This window comes from Dermatophagoides pteronyssinus, unplaced genomic scaffold, assembly GCF_027571235.1.
Source record: "Dermatophagoides pteronyssinus isolate colony J.1.1.1.1 unplaced genomic scaffold, Derpt_VIB-CSIC_2022.12 sq0003, whole genome shotgun sequence".
NCBI classification, from domain to species: Eukaryota; Metazoa; Arthropoda; class Arachnida; order Sarcoptiformes; family Pyroglyphidae; genus Dermatophagoides; species Dermatophagoides pteronyssinus.
This window is the reverse complement of record NW_027461527.1, coordinates 574,277-594,501: the sequence shown is the minus strand read 5'-3', so window position 1 is coordinate 594,501 and position 20,225 is coordinate 574,277. Positions and strand designations below refer to the sequence as shown.

Sequence of the window (20,225 nt, the reverse complement as noted above, 5' to 3'; positions counted from 1 at the left end):
AGTTCATAAATGTTTTGTCGGTAAATTTTTTCTTTATCTTCAAATGAAATAATAATAATAATAATAATTCTATAATTCTGTTCGTTTGTTTGGTTTTATTTGACATGACTATTCTTAATTCTTAATGTTTATCGTTTTTTCCTTTTTTCGATTCTGTTCGGTTTTTGTTTAATATTATCAATTTCAATTGGCTGATCATTGGCTGAACAAAAAAAAAAATTGTTGTTTGTTTGTTTGTTTGCTGTTTAAATCGATAACCTATTGGGCTTATTGCGTTGTTGTTTTTCTCTAGAATATAATTAGATGGATCAAAAATATTATGATCATAGATATTACATATATATGGTTCATTTGATTCTGATTTTTATTGTTACTGGATAATGAAATTTTCATTGGAAATCATAATTTGTTCCTAATAGAAAAACAAAAAAATTTATTATCATGAACATGCCAGGAGGTTAAATATGCTATTATTTTCTCAATATTGATTCTATTCTATTTCAGTGGAAATTATTCTGACATTATTGTAGGAAGTAATATTTATTTATTCGAATCAAATTCATTAAGGAACTCATTAGTTTCATCCCAAATTAGATTATTTGTTGATTTAGTACCTGTTTACTATATAATCGTTTGAAGAAAAAAAAATTAATTTAAGCAATAATTTCATAATGACTATTAAGTATTTTATTCAAAACAAATGACAATGATAATGAGAAAACATTACAATGCGATATGGAAGCAAATAAATCAATGTTATTTACAATTGGCTTTGTCAAGGTGTCAAGAACATGTATTTACACAAACGAAGAGAAACCTGGTAGCGGTGCCCTACTGCCTGCCATGTTATTTACGATGATCCTTCCTCCGTTCAATGCATTGTTGCTGCTGTTGGAATTATTTGTATTGTTGTTGTTACCAACATTTGATTGTGGTTGATTTGACGATACGGTGTTGTCCACTTCGTTGTCTCCGTTCAATGCAGAAAGATAACTGGGTGGAGCTGGAGCTGGAGGCGGCGGACGATTTGGGAAGCCGATCCTATTGATAGATGATTGCGATGCTGATGAACCTGTCGTAAATTTGGACAATGATGATTGCGGCTGTTGATTTGATGTTATGTTGTAATTGGAACCATGATGTGATGAAGTCGATGGTGCCAAAGGAGATGATGGCGGTGGCGTAGGAACTTTGGAAACTGTTGTCGATTGTATCATCGGTGGCAATGGAGGCGGTGGAGGATAAGGAAGTTGTTTGTAAGCCGAACGACTGGATGTGGCTGCTGAAGTTGGATTTGGCGGAGGAGGATGTGAAGGAGGTGCTCGAATTGACGTACTGGTAGCGTAGATGTTTTGATGACTACTGGTCGGTACGATGTAAGGTTTGGCTTGTTTTTTCCACGAAAGACCTTTGCGAAGCGTATCATTTACATTTGCATAATGGTTGACAAACATGTTGGCTGCAACTAACTCGTCATGATCGTCTGAGTCCTCGGAATCGGGCCCTGTTGAGCTTAATTCACTTGGCTTCTCGGTCAAGGAATCATTTCCGCTGCTCAGTTCATAAAGACCAGGTGGAGGTTTTACGTCTGAATCATCCACATCAAGGTCATCGTCATCGTCTAAATCATCTTCATCCGAGTAAGAAAACGAGCCAGGACATGGTCGTGGTGGCTGTCGGGCCTGTGCCGAAATAGCGGCAGTATTAAGCATGTTGTTGGCTTTATTGTCCTTGCTTTTTCCACGATTAGATCGAAGCGTAGATCGATTACGATCATTGCGATTTGAGGTGCCAGCCACAGCAACGGGAACGAGTGTGTCGTTGTTAATTGTCATATTTGGCATGATGAGTCCAACAGTTGAACCGCCATTAATCATGCCACGCATTTCCATCTCAAGCGATTGTCCAGCCATCTGACTAAGTGGGTTATCGAATTGCTCGTCAAGGCCGAAGCCAAGTTCACTTAGACGATCTTGACTGCCTGTATTTTGCATTGCTTCTTTTTTGTATTTGTATGTCTTGTTACGTACACAAAGGGCTGCGATTACCATGATAGTTATGATGACACTGAGACAGGCACAAAGAATGACGAACCAAGTTTCTCGATAGTATGGCATTCTGGCTCGTAATTCTAGATGCGAAGGCGTCATTATAATGGATTGGCCACCGTACAACTTGTTTGGATAAGCTGGTTCAGAAACACCAATGCGATTGAACGACATTACTCTGAATTGATACTGGGAAGATGGTGACAATTGTGTAAAGCTTAATTCGTATCGATCTTGGCGTCCATTGCGCAATGTGACAATCGGTTGCCACTCGAGAGCTGACTTTTTATTTAGATTGTTAGCTTCAATCAAATAACCAAGAATCGGTTCTCGGTAATCTGGATTTTTCCATTTGAGTTTGACTGATGTCAGCGTTTGTTGTGCTATAACTTCGAATGGAGGTGGTGGACTACCGTGTTGAGGACCAGTGGTCACTAATAAATAAAAAAATTAGATAATGAACAATTAAGAATCTAATTAATTACCATTGCCGATGCGTTCAGGTCCAAGACCAACACTGTTCTCAGCCCTAACTTTAAATGTATAAGTGACTCGTTCACGCAGAGCACTGACCACTAGATAAGAATCATTAATTTTTTGTTTGACTTGTTTGCTGAAATCGCCAATCAACGTTTCGTATGTGATGTAATAGCCAAGTAGTAAACCATTTGGCTCGGCTGGTGGACGCCATGTTACTTTTACTTGTGACATGGTTATCTCATCAAACTCAATAGGACCAAGTTCACCCGGTAAATCTTCGAGCGTTTGCACGATCGTTGGTTTGGATCGAGGCCCATCACCAGCTGGATTGAATGCAGAGATCTGAATTGAATAGTTGGTCCACTTGTACAGATCGAGTAGAATAAATGAGGCAAGTGTATCAGGAACAATCTCCATCATTTCTCGTGGCAATGATTTTGAATGTTGATCTTTCACCAAGTTCGATTTGTTAAGCGAATTAACCCAGTAGAAAATCTTATAGCCCATAATTTGGCCATTCTGTTTTGATTGATCAGGCGGCTGCCATGTAACTTTGATTTCGGTCGAACTAAGTGGTTCGGCACGAATTTCCAATGGTTCACCAGTAGGCACAGCTAACGAAAAAGTAATGGCCTTAATGATATAATTCAAAATATGTTTTCGAACACTTACCTTCACCGACGTAAACAACCTTGGGTTTAGTGGAAGGGCCATCACCCTGTCCATTAAAAGCAATAACACGTATTTCGTAATGCTGATCTTTTTCGAGATTATCTATAGTAGCTTGAGTACGATTTTTACCGCGAACTAACGTTGATGGACATGATCCGGCCACTCCTTGTTGAGTTAATAAACAATACTGAACACGATAACCAGCTCCCATTTCATCGCCATTCCAATCATTTACGGGCATCCATCTGACTGATATTGATGTCGGTGTGAACGGCGACACGGTAACAGATTCGGGCATCGTGTCTGGAGGAGCTGGTAATGTTCGAGTGATAGGCGATTCTGAAGACCAACCGGAATCACCAATATCGTTGGTGGCTTTCAAACGAAATTGATATGTTGTGAATGGTCGAAGTTTGGTCAATGTGTACGATCGAATTGTCGGGTCTATTTTGTGTGGATAGGTCCACCAATGACCACCTTGGCTTGAGATTTGTACAGTATAGTATCGAAGTGGTGCATAGCCATCGCGACCAGGCGTCCAACTAATAGTTACTTGACGAGAACTGATCTGTGATACACTGATCAGCGGCTGTGATGGTGGTGATGGAAGTTCACGTGTGTTGGTCGTATAAACCAGTGCTTTGGCTGCTTGACCCCAGCCTTCAACCGTTTTGGCTGTTACCTCAAATTTGTAGTAGGTTTCAGGACTAAGATCTAAAAATCGATAAGTTCGGTCGGTGGATTGAAATTCGCGAGTAATAGGTATTTGCTGATAATACTGATCATCGCTAAGACGATATGTAACTTTATAGGCAAGAATCTCACCGTTAGGCTCTTCTGGTATGTCCCATTTGATACGAGCCGTGGTAAGAGTCACATCAGGAAAAGTAACATTGGACGGAGGTCCCGGAACATCCTGGAATGTTTCAGCTGTGACTGGAGTTGAATAAACGCCATCGCCGACGTGAGTAAAAGCACACACACTGATCTGATAACGGGTGTATTTTTTCAATTCGGTCAGTGTGGCCGTTCGAGATGAATTGCTTTCAATCAATTTAAATTGAGCATCATTACCATTTTTCAGAATTGCATATCGGACTTTGAACCCTTGGATAATACCGTTACGGTCGGACTCGCCAACATCATTCCAATCGACTACAATGGTTGTCGATGAAGTAGATCGCACTTGAACAGAATTAGGACCCGAGCTTGGCGTTGCTTCGTTGGTACGTTGTATGTGATAGTGACTGCCATGCGATGTACCAAGATCGTTGAGTGCAAACACCTGAATGCCATAATTGGTATATGCGTTCAACGAGGTGATGAGGTAGGAATGTGAATGATAATCAGATAGAATGTGCCAATGCAATGGTTCATCGATTATTGGCGATCCATCGTTAGTCAGTTGACGCCAAGTGATGTTGTAACCACGGGGATGACCATGCCATGATTCAGGTGGCAGTGGCGTCCATCGAACTCGCAATGCGGTAGCTGATACTGTACGTACGGTAACGTTGGAAGGTGGACCCTGTGGTAATGCCTGCAACGTTTGGAAAGGAGGCGAAGGAGCTGATGGTTTAAGAGCTGGACCAACTACATTTACAGGAATAAGACGAAGTCGATATTCGGTGTACGGACGAAGATTGTGAACGGTAATGGCATCATCCTGTGTGTGATTGATAGATTCATAGATAACTGACCAGTTTTCGGCATTGCGCAATTTATAAAGTTGGCCTTCGACGATCCATTTAGCGATGGATGCGTTGCCATTGAAGCCAGGCGTGAATTGCAAGACAACAGAAAAAGGCTGTATGTTTGAAATCGCTAGATGAGTGGGTGCAACAGGAAGAACCGGTGGAACCGAGCTCTGAATTGTCGAACTAATGATAGGTCCGGCTCCAACTTCGGTCCATGCATTTATCTCGAATGTATAGGCTGTTTGAGGTGTTAAGTTTGTAATGACAGTTTGATTTTCGGTGGCAGTCAGATTTCTGACAACAGCAGTGCTTCGTTCATGGCCGACAGAATAGTAACGTAGTGTATAACCTGTCAATTTGCCATTAACTTTTTTGGGTCGAGACCATATAACGCGTACGCTTTTGTCAAGAATATCACGGAATTTGAGATAGGCTACTTCTTGAGGTAAATCTTGTTCGGTGGTTACAATCGGAGGTGGTTCAAAGCGTGGTCCATCACCAGCACTAGTAAAACAAAGTACAGACACATCATATGTTGTGTATGGTTCCAGTCCATCCATGATGGCCAACTGTTGTCCATCCTGATAAAATGGTGATGGCGGAACTGTAATTTCACGAGCCGGTTGTTCGGAAACAAGTCCGACAATAGTATAGGAATGTGTATTTGATTCTGGAGGTGAAGCCAGCAATCGATCATCTTCAGTTGGATCGGTTGTAGTGGTCGTAAAATTCTTCGAAATCCAAGCTTGAACCTTATAGCCTTGGTTAATACCATTGATAAGCTGTGGATCAGGTGGTGACCATTGAACACGTATAGAAGTAGAATTAATAGCTTCGGCATGTAATGCTCTAACTTGGGCGGCCGGTCGACCTTCTTTTGTCCGAACATAAATGCTGGGACTATAAAGGCCAATTCCCATTTCGTTGTATGCAGCCACCTGAATTTGATAGTTCTGCCATACGATCAGATCTTCAAGCAGACAGGACATTTGAGCGGCATTAGTCACATTATATGTGTACCAAGGCGTATGTTCGGCGTAACCAGCAAGTTTATAGCGGACAATGTATCCCAACAAATGGCCATTGTGTGATTCTGGTGGTGGCTGCTGCCATTGAATTGTAATAGCTGTCGATGATCGTGGAGCGCCTACCACACCAATTGGACTGGCATTTGGAGGCTGTGCGGGTAATGTAATCGGTGGATTTGTCGGAGAACTGGGCTGACCTTCACCAACTGAATTGAGAGCCGATACACGGAACTGATATGTGGTGGCCGGACGAAGATTAGTGATGAGCACAAAATTCTGTGTTGATGAGATGTTCATTGAAGCTGTTGTCCATGTGTTAACACCGTAAACTAATTCGTCGTCGGTTGATGGTTGCTGTGCAGTTGCTCCTGTGATCGTGCTAGAATCTGTTTCTGCATGGCTTATAGGATTGCTAGCGATTGTTCGCATCTGAACCACATACTTGGTGATGGGTGAATTACCATCAAACGGAGGCGTCCACGATACGTTTACAAGACCACCATTGACATTAAGTGTGGCAACAACATTGGTTGGTGGGTGTGGCAATTCAATGACATCGAGTCTTGCAGAACGTTTGTCATTACCACCATCTGATTCAACACGACATGTGTAAAGACCAACGTCAGTATTTCGTACCTGTTTATTAAAAAAAATTAATAAAATCAGACATTGATAAAAATGTTGCGTACCTGTTCAATGCGCAAGGTGTTGTCGGCAGCTATTTTGATTCTAGATGAGGTAAGAGCTGTAAGGTTGCGTTTCTGAAATGTCCAGTATACTTTGACCGGAATAGTCGGATCGTGACGAACACGACATTGAAGTTCAGCAGTCGAACTAAGAATTACTTTACTGTCAACAGGCGGCTGATCAATCTGTGTACGCAAAATGACGGCCAAACGTGTAGTACCGTTGATTACACCCAAATTATTACGTCTCACACAAGTGTACATGCCTTCATCCGATTTTTCTACCTGAGTGATAATCAAAGCTCCATGGGCATTACTATCGTATTTTCGTTTCGAATCTAGATCAAGACGACGTTTTGGTTGGCCAGTGTTTTGATACCACCATTCGACGGTGGGAAATGGAGATCCAGTAGCTTCGCATTGGATTTCTGCATCACGTCCATCCTGTATGGTCAACATTTCGGGTGGTCCACCGTTTGTGAATGTAGGTGGTGTATGTTGTTGTATAGAAGTTGGTACCGAATGTGAATATGTTCGTGCAGGATAGTCCTCATGATCTGTAATATGGCCTGGAGCAAGTGGCATCGTAGTAAAAGTGGCAACTGTCGGTTCACTCCACCGATCCATACTTTGCGTTTGAACAGAGATATTATATGCTTTGCCTGCTGTCAATCCATGAAAAGCGACCGAAGGTCGATGGCCAAGTTCGGGTCGTTCGATAATTTTAACCGATTCGTAAGCATCTTCTGGAATGATCTTCACACTGTAATGATCAAAGATAGTTTCGGCTGGATTAGCAAGTTTCACAAGTAATGTTGTCTCATTACGAAACCAGATTTTTGGCTCTGGTAATGGAGCCGGATCGGTAGTAAAATTAGCCTGTAAATATTGGCGAGAATCTTCATTACGATATACAGTATACAAACGAATTTGATATGAAGCTCCGGGTGTTAAATCACGTATCGGTACAGGTGTTGCATCTTGTAAGCCAACAACAATTGTTCGAATACCACTATCATCTTGTACGGATAATGGTTCGATAATTATTTTGAATGAATGAAAACGTCCTTCGATTGGTGGATTCCAATCAAGCAATACTAATTTACCACTTTGTACTTGAACCGATAGATCACGCGGTGGATGAATAGCTATAGAAATTAAAAATCAAAAAAAAAAAAAAAAAATAAGTAAGTAAATAGTTTTTATTTAAATAAATAAATCAAATGTTACAATAAGTGAACGCCTATTTTGTCATCATAATAATTTGTATTCATTTTTCATTTAACTTGTCATCGTTACGGAAAAAATAAAAATAAAAAATATGTTACAATTGAAACCATCGATTTCAATCCAAAAATGAAAGCAGCATAACATTTTTCTTTAAACATAAACTGATTATCACTATTGACAGCAAACATTTTGTTGCTTAGTATAATAAATTTACGAATGATTTTAACTATAAAATAAATTGATCTGAGATGCCAACTAATCATTTGAAAAAATAATAATAATCATCATCATGTATCCAAACTTAGAATCGTATGTTTATAATCCATCCAATTTTAATGTAATTTACAATCCGGTAAGATTCATTAATAATTTATCTAATAAAATTCATAAAATTAATTACTATTCAATATTATAGGCTATGCCGGTTTGTTGTTCGCTTGTTGGTGAAAAACGACAATTAGAACCGGGTTTGATGATTACAGTATTGGGTCGTTGTCATCCGTATATTGAACAAGGAAGTACACAAAGTTTTCGTGTAGATTTTTTCAATGGTGAATGTGAACATTATGGTGGTGGTGCTGAAAATATAGCGTTTCATTTTAATCCTCGTTTCGAAAACAGATCAGGTATGATCATAATGAATTCTTGTGAATATGGTCAATGGGGTCAAGAAATACGTCCATTCGAAAGACCATTTCCGTTTCGATCTGGTGGCAATTTTCGTCTTACTTTCAAAGTAGAAACCGAACATTTTGAAGTGCAAATAGATGGTCAGCATCTATGTCAGTTTCGACATCGTTATAACTTTTACAATATTCGACGTATGCACATTAGCGGTCGATTGGATATCGATCAAATCAAGTTTGAAATGGTCGGTGGTGGTATGCCACGATACATTATGGGGCCTCAATTGCCTTATTACGAGTATTTGCCGCAGCTTAGCGAAAGACCGCATGACATTGCAATGGTGGGAACAGTACGCTATCCGTTTGTCGAATATTTTGCCATCAACTTAGCCAGTAGCGAGCAAGGTCGTTTTAGATGCGAATCAGAATTCAATAACATTCCAATTCATGTAAGCATACGTGCACAACAAGGCCAAATTGTTCGTAATACTAAAAACTATGGAAATTGGGGCCAAGAAGAGACCGATTTAAATGGACCGTTTGAATTTCAACCAGGACAACGATTCTTTTTAATGCTTTCAATTCGACCAGATTGTTTTAGTGTACAAATTAATGGTAGATTTGGATTTGCATATCGTCATCGATTGTCATGGCAATCGATTGATTCACTTCAAATTTATGGAAGTGTTGATTTAAGTGAAATCCGTATTCAACCAGTTTAATTTAATCAGTCTGGTTTTTTTTACAAAAAAAATCATTCTATCAATAAATCATTTGTTATCGAATTGCAATAAATAATAAATTTTTTAAAAAGAATCCGCCTATCGACAAACATCAACAACAACAAAAAAAAAAAGTTTTATAGATTTTGTTAAAGTTAGATAATGTATCACCATAGTTGATTATCATAAACATGATAATCATTTTAATCGAGTGATGCTGATCAAGTAATATAAGTCATTTCATTGTCTCTGTGTGATTACTGTTGTATCCAAAATGCATCGTTTTATACAAAATCCGGTATGTAAATAATGATAATTCAAAAGAGTTCATTATCTAATTTAACGGGTAATAGGCTTTACCGGCTTGTCTTGCCATAACAAATGATGAACTATTACCAGGTAGTAAAATAGTGATCAATGGTCAATGTAGAATGGATGTACATCGTGGTGATGTAGATTCATTTCGTATCGATTTGTTTGATGGCCAATGTGAACATTTGGGTTATTCGAAAAACATTGCATTTCATTTTAATCCAAGATTTCGAGGTCCGAATCATGGTTCGATAGCAATGAATTCCTATCGTCAAGGTAACTGGGAACATCACATAGAAAATGAATATCAATTTCCATTTAGAGCTGGACAAAGATTTACCATTGAATTACAATGTCAATCGGATCAATTTCAGATCAAAGTAGACGGAAGCTATATATATCAATTCAAACATCGTTATGACTATAGAAGAATTGGTAAACTATAATCCTATCCACATAACCAATAATTAAATTGGTAACTTTTTTTTGTTTGTTTGTTTGTTAAGGTCGTATGCACATTGATGGCCGATTAACAATTGATTCGATTCGATTTGAAACTATAAGATCACAACCACAATGGCCAGTTTATCCACCAACACCAAGAAGTGTCATGTGTCCTACTATTCCTTATTTTGATTATGATATACGTCTTTCACAACAACCAGTAGAGGTGTTTCTTGCCGGTAAAATCGATACATTTCCCAGAGAGTATATACAAATCAATTTGGTCAACAGTGAACGTAATCGATATTGGAACGGTAATGGAATAGTAAATATTCCAGTACATTTTAGTATACGTCCATTTCAACGAGAAATTGTTAGAAATACACTTACGGCAGGCATATGGGGAGCAGAAGAGAAACATCTCTACACTGGATATAGTCTAAATCCAGGTTGTCGTTTTGATATGATGATCCGAGTGGATCGTCATCAAGTAAGTGTCGCCATTAATGGTCAATCAGCATTCGAATATCGACATCGGCATTCACCGAATTCGATTGATGCTTTGCAAGTAACTGGCAGTATCTATTTGGAACATATTCGTTTTCAAAACTATTCCTAACTGTTTTAATGTTGATTAAATGATTTCAATTGGCCTAAAATTGAGCATGCAATAAATCTAAATACAATAAATTCTTACCTGAATGGACAATCGTAATGATATGTAATAATAATATTGTTAAAATTGTTAAAATAGAAAAAGGTGGCCATTTATGATTCGTGTTTGATAATGGTATCCGTCTTCGTGTACGAGTACGATGATCCAATAAATATTGTCGTAATGTTGAGCGGTGGTAATTTTTATCACGTGATTGATTTAGGATGTAATCAACATCCTTATGATCGATCACAATTAGCTCCATAAATTGATAGTAGTCATATGGTTGTTATATTCAGTTATATTGTTGATAGTAATGATTCAAAAACCAAATTGAAACGGTAACATAATTCTGTTGAACAAAACAAAAATAAAAAATGAAAATCATTAACGGTGTGATTCAAGTTGCAGAAAAAAAAATCGAGAGTCCAATGATCCCAACAAAAAACCATGATATTGCAGACTTGTCAAAACTAAAAACTCATTTCTGATCATTGCACGTGCATGAATCAAAATGAAACCAGCTGGTTCCAAAAAAAACTAACGGTTATCATAGTTGCCTACGGGTGTGTCTGGTTGCTGAAGCAATTACACAACATTACTACAGTAATTGGAACAGAAAACTTTCGAATGAATCCAAAAAAAAAGATTCGATTATGGCATGCGTATCACCAGGTAAATAAAAATAAAATTGGTTGTTTGTGAAAATGGATCAAAGTTTCGATTCATTAATTCATGCTTACCTGGATGATGATGATGATGATAATTTGTTATGGTGTTTGGATTTTGCTAGATGAACAAACAAACAAACAAAAAATGAAAAACAAACAACGTAGCAAGGTAATGAAATTCGAAACTTTGACAATCCCTTTATCTGTGATAAATGATAATGATGATGGACAAAATCAAAAATATTTGATGGTCATTATAGTAGTCTGGGTAGTCGTGTGAATCGATATTTTTTTTCTTTTTTGAAAATCAAGTTGGTTGAATTTTAAATGTGATAAAAAGTGATATAACGAATGTCAAATGTCAAGTTTTTTGGAAGCCAAACTATCTTGATTCAAAGTTGATGATGTTTAGTGTTTAGTTTTTTATTGCTACAAAGGCCAAATACAAACGAGAATGGAGAAACAAGAAAAAAAAATACTCATTGAATCGACGTATATTACGTTTGATGAGCTCGCTTGACAAGTATATTTTTGCGTGTGTTGCGTGTGTGTGTATCTGTGAATGTGGCTATGGCATACAGAGTTGGCCAGCCCGATTTCAACAACAAAAAAAAACATTATTAATACGAAGAAGCTGAGAATGGCGTATATATCTTTTTTTTATTATTCAAGACAATTAAGATTAAGTAGTGGTGGCCAAAATCACCTTTCGGTAACCACTACGACATTGATTCATTCGTTCTTGGCCATTGTTGTTTGATGAATGCAACAAGTGTGTTATTCTTGAAGATTTTTCTTCAGTTTTGCTTGTCGACCTTTGATCTTTTTTTTTTTTTTTGTTTTGTTTTTGAAATAAATGAATTTATACGATTCTTTTTTTTTACTCCCTCCTCATATAACAGGTGTACATCGGAGTAAAAAACAAAAATCGGCGACATTGTTTGGTTGTAATGTCTTTTTTTTGTTTGAAAAAAATAAGTTTTGTCGTTAAGGGTTAGTTGTTGTTTTGATGATTCAGATACCTGTTCTACAGATTGAATCGAAGATTCGTTTTTTTTTGTTTAGTTTAGTTTGATGACCTATAGATAATAATTTTCTTTGAAATTATTTTTTAATTTTATAGAAATATCAAATTCGAATCATTCAATCATTGTCTATTCTGTTTGTTTGTTTCCTTTCATTTCATTGAAAATTTGATAAATCTTTTAAAAATGGAAAGAATCAATTTTTCGGATATTATTATAGCCATTTTTTTTTTTGAAAAAAATTCGAGACTCATAATTACAAGATATGACGATAGATGTCAGATAATGTTATGGAGTATTGAATCCTTTGATAATTTATGATGTGGAGAGATGATGATAATAATAAATAGAAATGCGTCGTTATGGTGTTTAAAAATCCAATGTAAAAAAAACAAATGACTCATACAATTTGCTCGATAAATTTCGAGCAACAAGTGACATGCAAAGTATATTACAAGATATTTGTACCAATCGGGTTAAACCCTTGGTAAATGTCAACAATCATAATGATGATGAATCGGATTCTATGGACGAATGGGTTGCCTACAAAGAAAATCTATTTATTTCTTCATCTACATCTGTTTCGCAACAACATCAACATCAACAATTCAATGGCAAAAGACGAAAAAGAAAACCGTTATTGATGATGGATTTGAAAGAAAATCAATTTCTTGTCGGTTATAACCGGATGGAAAATATGATTGCCATTACATTAGTCGAACAGAGTAGACGATCTACTGATGATCGATCTAATTGTCTGGCTACTTGTGTTCAGTATGTTTGTACTCTCATTTTAGCTATTTAGCTTATTTGGTTCTTTTTTCTTTTCTGTTTTATGTATAGGGTAAACGATTTAATCGAACTAAACCGTGATCTATGTTTATTATCTTCATCTGTCCAAGAAATACAAAATCATTTCGAACCGGTACGTCAGTTATTGGAACAATTTTCACTAGGAACTAATACTACTTTCTACTATATACGATATCTGTTTGGGTAATATTTCTCTTGCCTTTGTATTCTGGCTATTTGAACTAACATAGTTTTTTTTCTTCGTAAAAGATGGACAGCATCACAAGAGGATATAATTCGACTCGAATCTGCAATACGAAATTATCTTCATTGGGTGGCTGATCATTGCGGTCTTGATCTGTTACGTTTGCTACTGTTCGATCGGCAACAACTTGAAGATTGTGAAGAAAACGTTCAACAATTGCGATTACAAAGTTACGAAATGCCGGTCGAAAAAGCATTACAAGAATTAAATGACGTTGTTGCAATGCGCAAACGAGCAGCCAATCTATTATCTATCAGTGAATTGTATAAAATAGAAGATCAGATTGTTGATCAGGTTTTTGAAGCGTTAGGCGAATTATATTTCAATCAACTTCGACCTTTTCTTCGTATGCGAGAACTTTCTTTACAACGCATTGATCAACTCGATTCGATTATCGAATGCAAGCATTTTGGACCAAAAATCAAACGACAAGCTGAAATGGATCATAATGAACATCGAGAATATCTGCTATCTGCAACCAGTGCTATACAGCAGCTATATGTAGATTATTATGGTCGCATGGTTGGTATTCTTGCTGGTCAAGTTGCTAGAGCTGTAGCAGACCAAAAACGATATGGCCGCAATGCCATCGAACGCACTGGTGCCAACAATCGTTTAGATCGATTACGCCGTCAGGTGTGCTTAAAACGAATTGAACATCTTAACTGCCGCAAATCGATATTGGAAACAAGCGGTTCTGATAAGCAACAATTATTTCAATTACGTCTAGAGATTCTAGTCGAGCGCCAATCTTCACTGCGATTAGATTTGTCACAACTTCTCGCCAAGAGTCAGTCATCGAATTTTGATGCAATCGATTTCTACGACGCAGTAGAATCACCTGAACATTTCGATGTGATCGACAAACAATTGTCAGTCCAAAGTGAAATGGTTCGAACTGAAATCGGTCGAATTAAAGAAAAAATGGCTCGTAATGCTCAACAACAAGCTCGACTTCGTTTGGAACTAGCTAAACTACAAATCAAGTCTAACGATCAACTTAATCAGCCTTTATCATCATCTCGTGATGATAAAACCAAACTTAAGCGATTTCGTCGTGAAACACTTATTCGTCTGAAACGATTTCGTGTGAAACAAATGCTTTACGAGCAACAACATGACAAACAATCTGATTCAGAAGAAGAATTCCAGGACTGTATTGACGACACTGTGCAATCAATGACTCAATCAATTGAGCCAAGCAATTTAAACCGACAAACTGAACCAATCACAATTCGAACAGCACCAACGATCGTTCCATCAATTGATGTTCCTATTTCTGCCATTCCTCCACCTCCGCCTCCCCCACCTCCTCCGTTGTTCGATTTGAGCATCAAACCTTTAGTTTTACACATGTCTCCTTCACGATCGTCAGCCAAACCACAAAATTCAAATGCACCAGCAACAATTAGTCTTGATGAAATTTTAAAGATGCGACAGAAACTTCGTCCTGCTCAAGATAGTGCCAGTTCACCTTCTAATAAAGATCGAGCTACAAGTTGTAATCATTTCGAGAATTTATTAAAATCGACTTTAAGACAGATACGAACAGTAGTTGAAGATGATAGTATATCCGATCAAGATTCTGATGACAATTCATTCAACGATTAATAATAAAAATTGGTTTCAACTTATTACATCATTATTTCATCATCAACCTTGATGTTTTAGTTGGCGCCAAAACGATTCGAATGTTGGCCATGCGTTTCGCTTGCAGCGCACTCTATAACCAACAACAATTATCCACAGCGGCGGGAGGATTGACACTTGCCTAAATATATTTTCCTCGTGATTTTCTCTCGTGATACATGCTACTACTATATGGAATGTTTTTGTTCTACCGTTACCAACCACCATACATTGAAGAAAAAAAAACTAAACATTAATGATGCCGCTACTACAAATGAGTCATTTTGCTTATTTGTTTGCTGTTTGCAGTTGTTGGTGATGATGAAAATTACGTTGGCCATCGATTATTGAGTCAGTGTTGCATTGTTATGCTTATGTTTATCTTCTTGTTTGCATCTTCTGTCCCTTGACCGAATAATAACCGTCGTTACAATTATAATATCCAAAGAAATTGAAATTTTCATTTCATAATACTTTTATTTGATCATTTTTGTCATCAAGTATTCAACAACTGTTGTTTGATTTTTGATTATTATTAAAATAATAAACATCTTTAGAAAATTAATTTGTGGTCAATTTGAATTCATTTTAATTAAAAGGTATGTACTCATTATATGACAATAAATTCTTGTCATAACTATTTATCAACAATTGAATCGCATCAATATTTTTATTAATTTTCCTATCCATTAATATTTATCAGTGTTTGTATTCATTTTATATCAACATTAGTGGTTAAAATTAGGTGATTTGTTTTAGTTGTTATCATACTTTATTTTCATATTGCATCATCGAATGTTGATGCATTATAAAGTTTTAAGCTTTCACTGATGTCGTCATATATACCTAGTCAGATTCTTTAATCCTTTTCTATCAGATTTAGATTAAGAATTTTTATCCGGTTATCCCTGTGATTACGAAAGGCGCGATATCATCCTTAATGAATTTCGCAATGACGTGAGGCGAAATCTAAAAGGCGGCCATCTTGGCAATTCGATCACCAAGCCATTCACAGTGTTAACAATGATGATGAGATGTGTTCGTCGATAGGTCGGTTGGATTTTTGTTTTGCAACCATAATGATAATGATACAATAATGCCACCTGGTGTTTAACGAAATGAACGATCAAGAATGGGAGGAGAAGTAGGAGTAGATGATGATGATCATTACGGATTTCCCGTACTTCCACTACGGCATCGATGGCTATGTGTGTAGTTTGTGTGAGACAGGCAGATGTATGAATTTCATAAAGAATGTTGTCATCGATCCATTCGAATCAGCCAACACACTATCATTCAATTCTATTTGAGATACCCAAGAAAAAACCAGGTACTTGAATACCATGACCAACATTGATTCTGATTCTATATACAAATATAGACCAGAATTTTGGGCCCTTATTGAATCGAGATTAATGAATAGTGCATACCATTGATGAGCGCGCCTAATTTGTCTTGTTCGTATTCGAAATAACTTTTACTTATATACCACTACTTTTTTTTTCTCACTTGTCGATCGATTAATCGAACGATAATTTTTCCCCTTTGATCTAATCGAATTGACCCTGGTCACTTGACCATTTAGAATTGTCAATGCATTCTTGTTAGTTGAGGTCATCTTTTTCCGTTTGGATTCTTTATGAAATATCCCGTGACAATGGGACATTTGACTTTTGTTCTTTATGTCCATCACATCATCATGTCCCATGTAGTTGTTGTCTTTCATATTTTTATGCTGCTAGCTCGTTAACTTTTGAGTTTGCTGCTCACTTTTTGTTTTGATTGGGCTAGATTATATTGCTCGCGAGCCTAACCTCATTGTTTGTTATTGTTGTTATTTACTGTTGTCGTGTCGCTTTCGATCTTTGAACCCATAAAGAATTGTTTGTTTTGACCACTAAATTGATCTAATATCTCAGTATTAATCATTCCTAAGGTAAAAGTTAAATATTACAATAACTTTTTTTTTGTTCTTGATTAATTGAATTTTAATCATTAATCGTCCAAGATGGCGTTGTATTTTTGGGCGCCATTGATTTAATTGTTGTGTTTAGTATTTAAGCAAATTGAACTAATGTTTTTTTCTTATTGTTTTTTCAGACTTTAGAATATTATGGCTCGTACCAAGCAAACTGCTCGTAAATCTACTGGTGGTAAGGCACCGCGTAAACAATTGGCAACTAAAGCTGCCCGAAAATCGGCCCCATCGACCGGAGGTGTTAAAAAACCCCATCGTTATCGTCCGGGTACGGTCGCTTTGCGTGAAATCCGTCGATACCAAAAATCTACCGAGTTGCTCATCCGCAAACTCCCATTCCAACGTTTGGTTCGTGAAATCGCCCAAGATTTCAAAACTGATTTGCGTTTCCAAAGTGCAGCCATTGGAGCATTGCAAGTATGTAGTAAGACGATGGCGCCGTCTTTAACCATTCGCCTTGAATGGATGTTGGTAATTGTAATTCTAATCTCACGATTTCGTCTTATTAGGAAGCTTCGGAAGCTTATTTGGTCGGTCTGTTCGAAGACACCAACTTGTGCGCTATCCATGCAAAACGAGTGACGATTATGCCGAAGGATATTCAATTGGCCCGTCGAATCCGTGGTGAACGTGCTTAGTGTGGACAAGCAAACGAGGACTAGGCTTAGTGAATACATCTACCATAACGACCATTACTGCTATAATCATTATCATAATAAAACACATTTTCACATCATACACATACACACACCCTAGCTCTTCATTCTGTTCGACTTAACTAAATTGTCTTGTGTCTGATTTGTCCAGGCCCTTGATAGTTTGACCATCCAAAGTAAACTTTCGTGCATTGTGTTTTGTTATTACACTCAATACCATAATGTCACACTATACACACGTTGACAGACAAGCATTTTTATAATCACTACTTTATTGATAACCACCAAGTTCTCATACCGATCGATGTTCGACCTGCAATGACAGATAGGTAAAAAAAGCTTGAGTGTGAAAGATTGTCGTCATCGATTAAACCATTTATTCAATCAAAATTGTTTATTGTTACAAATGATTAGTTCTCGTTAATTGAATTTTTATTTCGGTGTTTGATTCGTTTGTGTTTCCGGTGATGATGTTTATTGTGATGTGTTGTCATGGACATGATTGTTGTCATGTCCAAATCAGATGGCACTTGGTAGGCCAGGTAGGAAGGAGGATGATTGCCTAAGCCGTTAATTGCATCGAATTGGCTGAATGCAGCCAAGTGGTAAAGGAGGTATTCGATAAAGTACATTGTAACTGAGGAAAATCCGGTGAATGTGATGGCACGATTACTGCAGCAACTGAATCCTCCGGTTACAGGTAGAAGGTTCGACATCCAAAATGTATCGAATACGGATATAAGTTGTGGGTTAAGGTGCCGTTCTGGCATGAATGGATGGAATCGAGTGCCACCGCTCTGTCGTATATCGTTTGAGTCGTAAGTATTTTCGGGACGAACACCATGTCTTGCAAGAAACATGCCCATATACGAGTCGAATTGACCTCCATAAATGAGACCATTTGTGGACAAATCAATACAGGTCGTGCGGTTGCCCACGAACAGATTGTTGGCTAATAGATCGACTGAACCACGGCTTAGTACTATTCCTGATTCAAATGAATTGTAAACACCTAAGAAGTAATGCTGTACTGGACGGCCAATATAGAATCGATTTCGGGAATCTAATGGTGCGACAAGATGCCTAAGGTTTTCAACAATGGCGAATGTTTGATCGGTAGTAATTAGTAACCAGTCATAATCATGTTTAATTCGGGTCATTAAATCTATGAACGCTAGGCAGAATGTACGTGGAGATAACAATGAGTCGTCCAAAAACTTTAGCTTGACATACGGCTCTTTTTTTTCGTGAAATCCTCCGTAAAAATGACGTTCGTTGCAATGTCTAGTCCAGGTTTGATTTACAGCTCGAATTCGACTGCGTGTAGTTGCCAACACTAAACATAAGATTCGTGTTCGATTGGCCAACCATTCTGATTCAAGCATCAGCGATGAACGATTTATTCCATAACTAATCTGTTCATGAGGTATGCGCACAGATTCTAGTGACAACGATGCAAGCCATTTATCATAATTAACTGATGTCTGCTGTAAATGATCATCCAATTTGGATCGCCAATTATCGTTGCTAATTCCGAGACGATTAGCCATAGATAATGGGGAATGCATCGATGTAAATCGAATAACAGTTTGTTCATAGTTAAGCCAAACGACAGCAAATAAAACACCAGACATGACCGAGCAAAGTATGAGAAACGCTTTCCATACTCGCATCGCCAATTTCGAACAATTCGTCGCTTTTCGGCCTAGCGACATTGCCATCAACCACTTGTTGCTGCCAGAGTTGTTATTGTCTTTTTCAAGTACACTGTGATGACAAATTAAAAGCTATAAATACATCTATATAATAAACACATTATTTCAATCTTACCAATATGGCCGAAAAAAAAGGATCGAAAGATTTTCGATTGAAAAACAAAACTTGCCACAACAGCGGTTGATGGTCAAACAAAGAAACCCATAATGTGAACATCAAATATTCATCCGTAGATGGCGCTTGGAAATAAATTCAAAAACTTGTATACAGTGGTACCTCGGTTAACGACGATAATCGGGACCTGAAAAACCGTCGTTAACCGAAATGTTCGTTAACCGAGGTACGATTTTCCATAGGTTTCAATGGAGAGCGGATAGAATTGATCCGACCTCAGACCTTGATTTCCTAGTATCACCTTAAATTCTCGAAAAAGCCATGTAAACATAATAAACTGATTATTTTTGAATTCGTTCTTATCTAGGCTAATCCATAGACTGGATCTGATAACGGAAATCATCACTTTTCGGTGATAAAAATGAAAAATGTCCCACTTCCCTTAAAAGTTTGCTTCACTGTCATAATTCTTTACCTTTTTTCTCAAAAAGAGTTGCAATATGTTTTTGATTGTCTAACGATGGTCACTAAAAATCCAAATTCATTTGTTTGAAGATCATCACTAAAAATCCAAATTCACTTGTTCGAAGATCATCACTAACGTATCCGAATTCACTTGCTTAAAGATCATCACTGAAAAATCCAAATTTCCTAACCAAGCAATGATCACTGAAAATCCAAATTCACTAACCAAGCAATGATCACTGAAAATCTAAATTCACTAACCAAGCAATGATCACTGAAAATCTAAATTCACTAACCAAGCAATGATCACTGAA

At 37.3% G+C, this 20,225-nt stretch overlaps 5 protein-coding genes across 6 annotated transcripts; 3 read left to right on the top strand and 2 right to left on the bottom strand.

Annotated features, from left to right (window-relative positions):
- Positions 1-664: 664 nt before the first annotated feature.
- Positions 665-10,952, bottom strand: sdk (sidekick cell adhesion molecule). Its single transcript, XM_027341217.2, has 5 exons — positions 10,643-10,952; positions 6,615-7,759; positions 3,201-6,561; positions 2,534-3,142; positions 665-2,482 (listed from the first exon to the last, which is right to left on the bottom strand). The coding sequence occupies exons 1-5, from the start codon at positions 10,863-10,865 to the stop codon at positions 798-800; spliced, it is 7,023 nt and encodes a 2,340-aa protein (XP_027197018.2). The 5' UTR covers positions 10,866-10,952; the 3' UTR covers positions 665-797.
- LOC113791439 (uncharacterized) lies at positions 8,041-10,660 on the top strand. Its single transcript, XM_075825028.1, has 4 exons — positions 8,041-8,193; positions 8,257-9,186; positions 9,543-9,936; positions 10,008-10,660. The coding sequence occupies exons 1-4, from the start codon at positions 8,131-8,133 to the stop codon at positions 10,562-10,564; spliced, it is 1,944 nt and encodes a 647-aa protein (XP_075681143.1). The 5' UTR covers positions 8,041-8,130; the 3' UTR covers positions 10,565-10,660.
- A 1,652-nt stretch (positions 10,953-12,604) lies between the features above and the next one.
- Positions 12,605-15,547, top strand: LOC113791435 (uncharacterized). Its single transcript, XM_027341219.2, has 3 exons — positions 12,605-13,070; positions 13,140-13,292; positions 13,359-15,547. Exons 1-3 carry the CDS (start codon positions 12,736-12,738, stop codon positions 14,962-14,964), a joined length of 2,094 nt encoding a protein of 697 aa, XP_027197020.2. The 5' UTR covers positions 12,605-12,735; the 3' UTR covers positions 14,965-15,547.
- On the top strand, positions 15,357-18,006 carry LOC113791444 (histone H3.3A). 2 transcript variants are annotated; one of them, XM_027341230.2, is made up of 3 exons: positions 15,357-15,581; positions 17,083-17,377; positions 17,470-18,006. In XM_027341230.2, exons 2-3 carry the CDS (start codon positions 17,096-17,098, stop codon positions 17,596-17,598), a joined length of 411 nt encoding a protein of 136 aa, XP_027197031.1. In that variant the 5' UTR covers positions 15,357-15,581; positions 17,083-17,095; the 3' UTR covers positions 17,599-18,006. The 2 variants fall into 2 exon arrangements, with proteins under 2 accessions (XP_027197031.1, XP_027197030.1); XM_027341229.1 differs by lacking the exon at positions 15,357-15,581 and adding an exon at positions 16,761-16,918.
- On the bottom strand, positions 17,977-19,582 carry LOC113791436 (glycoprotein-N-acetylgalactosamine 3-beta-galactosyltransferase 1-like). Its single transcript, XM_027341220.2, has 2 exons — positions 19,447-19,582; positions 17,977-19,383 (listed from the first exon to the last, which is right to left on the bottom strand). The coding sequence occupies exon 2, from the start codon at positions 19,335-19,337 to the stop codon at positions 18,027-18,029; it is 1,311 nt and encodes a 436-aa protein (XP_027197021.2). The 5' UTR covers positions 19,338-19,383; positions 19,447-19,582; the 3' UTR covers positions 17,977-18,026.
- Between the last annotated feature and the right edge of the window lie 643 nt (positions 19,583-20,225).

What these genes read in the sequence shown, in the direction of transcription:
- LOC113791439 (XM_075825028.1), top strand. Translation starts at nt 8,131, where the DNA reads ATGTATCCAAACTTAGAATCGTATGTTTATAATCCATCCAATTTTAAT. An exon ending in TTAATGTAATTTACAATCCG is followed by an intron (nt 8,194 to 8,256) that starts GTAAGATTCATT and finishes TCAATATTATAG; the next exon opens with GCTATGCCGGTTTGTTGTTC. An exon ending in TTATGACTATAGAAGAATTG is followed by an intron (nt 9,937 to 10,007) that starts GTAAACTATAAT and finishes TTGTTTGTTAAG; the next exon opens with GTCGTATGCACATTGATGGC.
- sdk (XM_027341217.2), bottom strand. Translation starts at nt 10,865, where the DNA reads ATGGAGCTAATTGTGATCGATCATAAGGATGTTGATTACATCCTAAAT. An exon ending in ACACCTTGCGCATTGAACAG is followed by an intron (nt 6,562 to 6,614) that starts GTACGCAACATT and finishes TTTAATAAACAG; the next exon opens with GTACGAAATACTGACGTTGG. An exon ending in GGTTGTTTACGTCGGTGAAG is followed by an intron (nt 3,143 to 3,200) that starts GTAAGTGTTCGA and finishes CTTTTTCGTTAG; the next exon opens with CTGTGCCTACTGGTGAACCA.
- LOC113791435 (XM_027341219.2), top strand. Translation starts at nt 12,736, where the DNA reads ATGCAAAGTATATTACAAGATATTTGTACCAATCGGGTTAAACCCTTG. An exon ending in TGTCTGGCTACTTGTGTTCA is followed by an intron (nt 13,071 to 13,139) that starts GTATGTTTGTAC and finishes TTTTATGTATAG; the next exon opens with GGTAAACGATTTAATCGAAC. An exon ending in TATATACGATATCTGTTTGG is followed by an intron (nt 13,293 to 13,358) that starts GTAATATTTCTC and finishes TCTTCGTAAAAG; the next exon opens with ATGGACAGCATCACAAGAGG.
- LOC113791444 (XM_027341230.2), top strand. Translation starts at nt 17,096, where the DNA reads ATGGCTCGTACCAAGCAAACTGCTCGTAAATCTACTGGTGGTAAGGCA. An exon ending in CAGCCATTGGAGCATTGCAA is followed by an intron (nt 17,378 to 17,469) that starts GTATGTAGTAAG and finishes TCGTCTTATTAG; the next exon opens with GAAGCTTCGGAAGCTTATTT.
- LOC113791436 (XM_027341220.2), bottom strand. Translation starts at nt 19,337, where the DNA reads ATGGCAATGTCGCTAGGCCGAAAAGCGACGAATTGTTCGAAATTGGCG.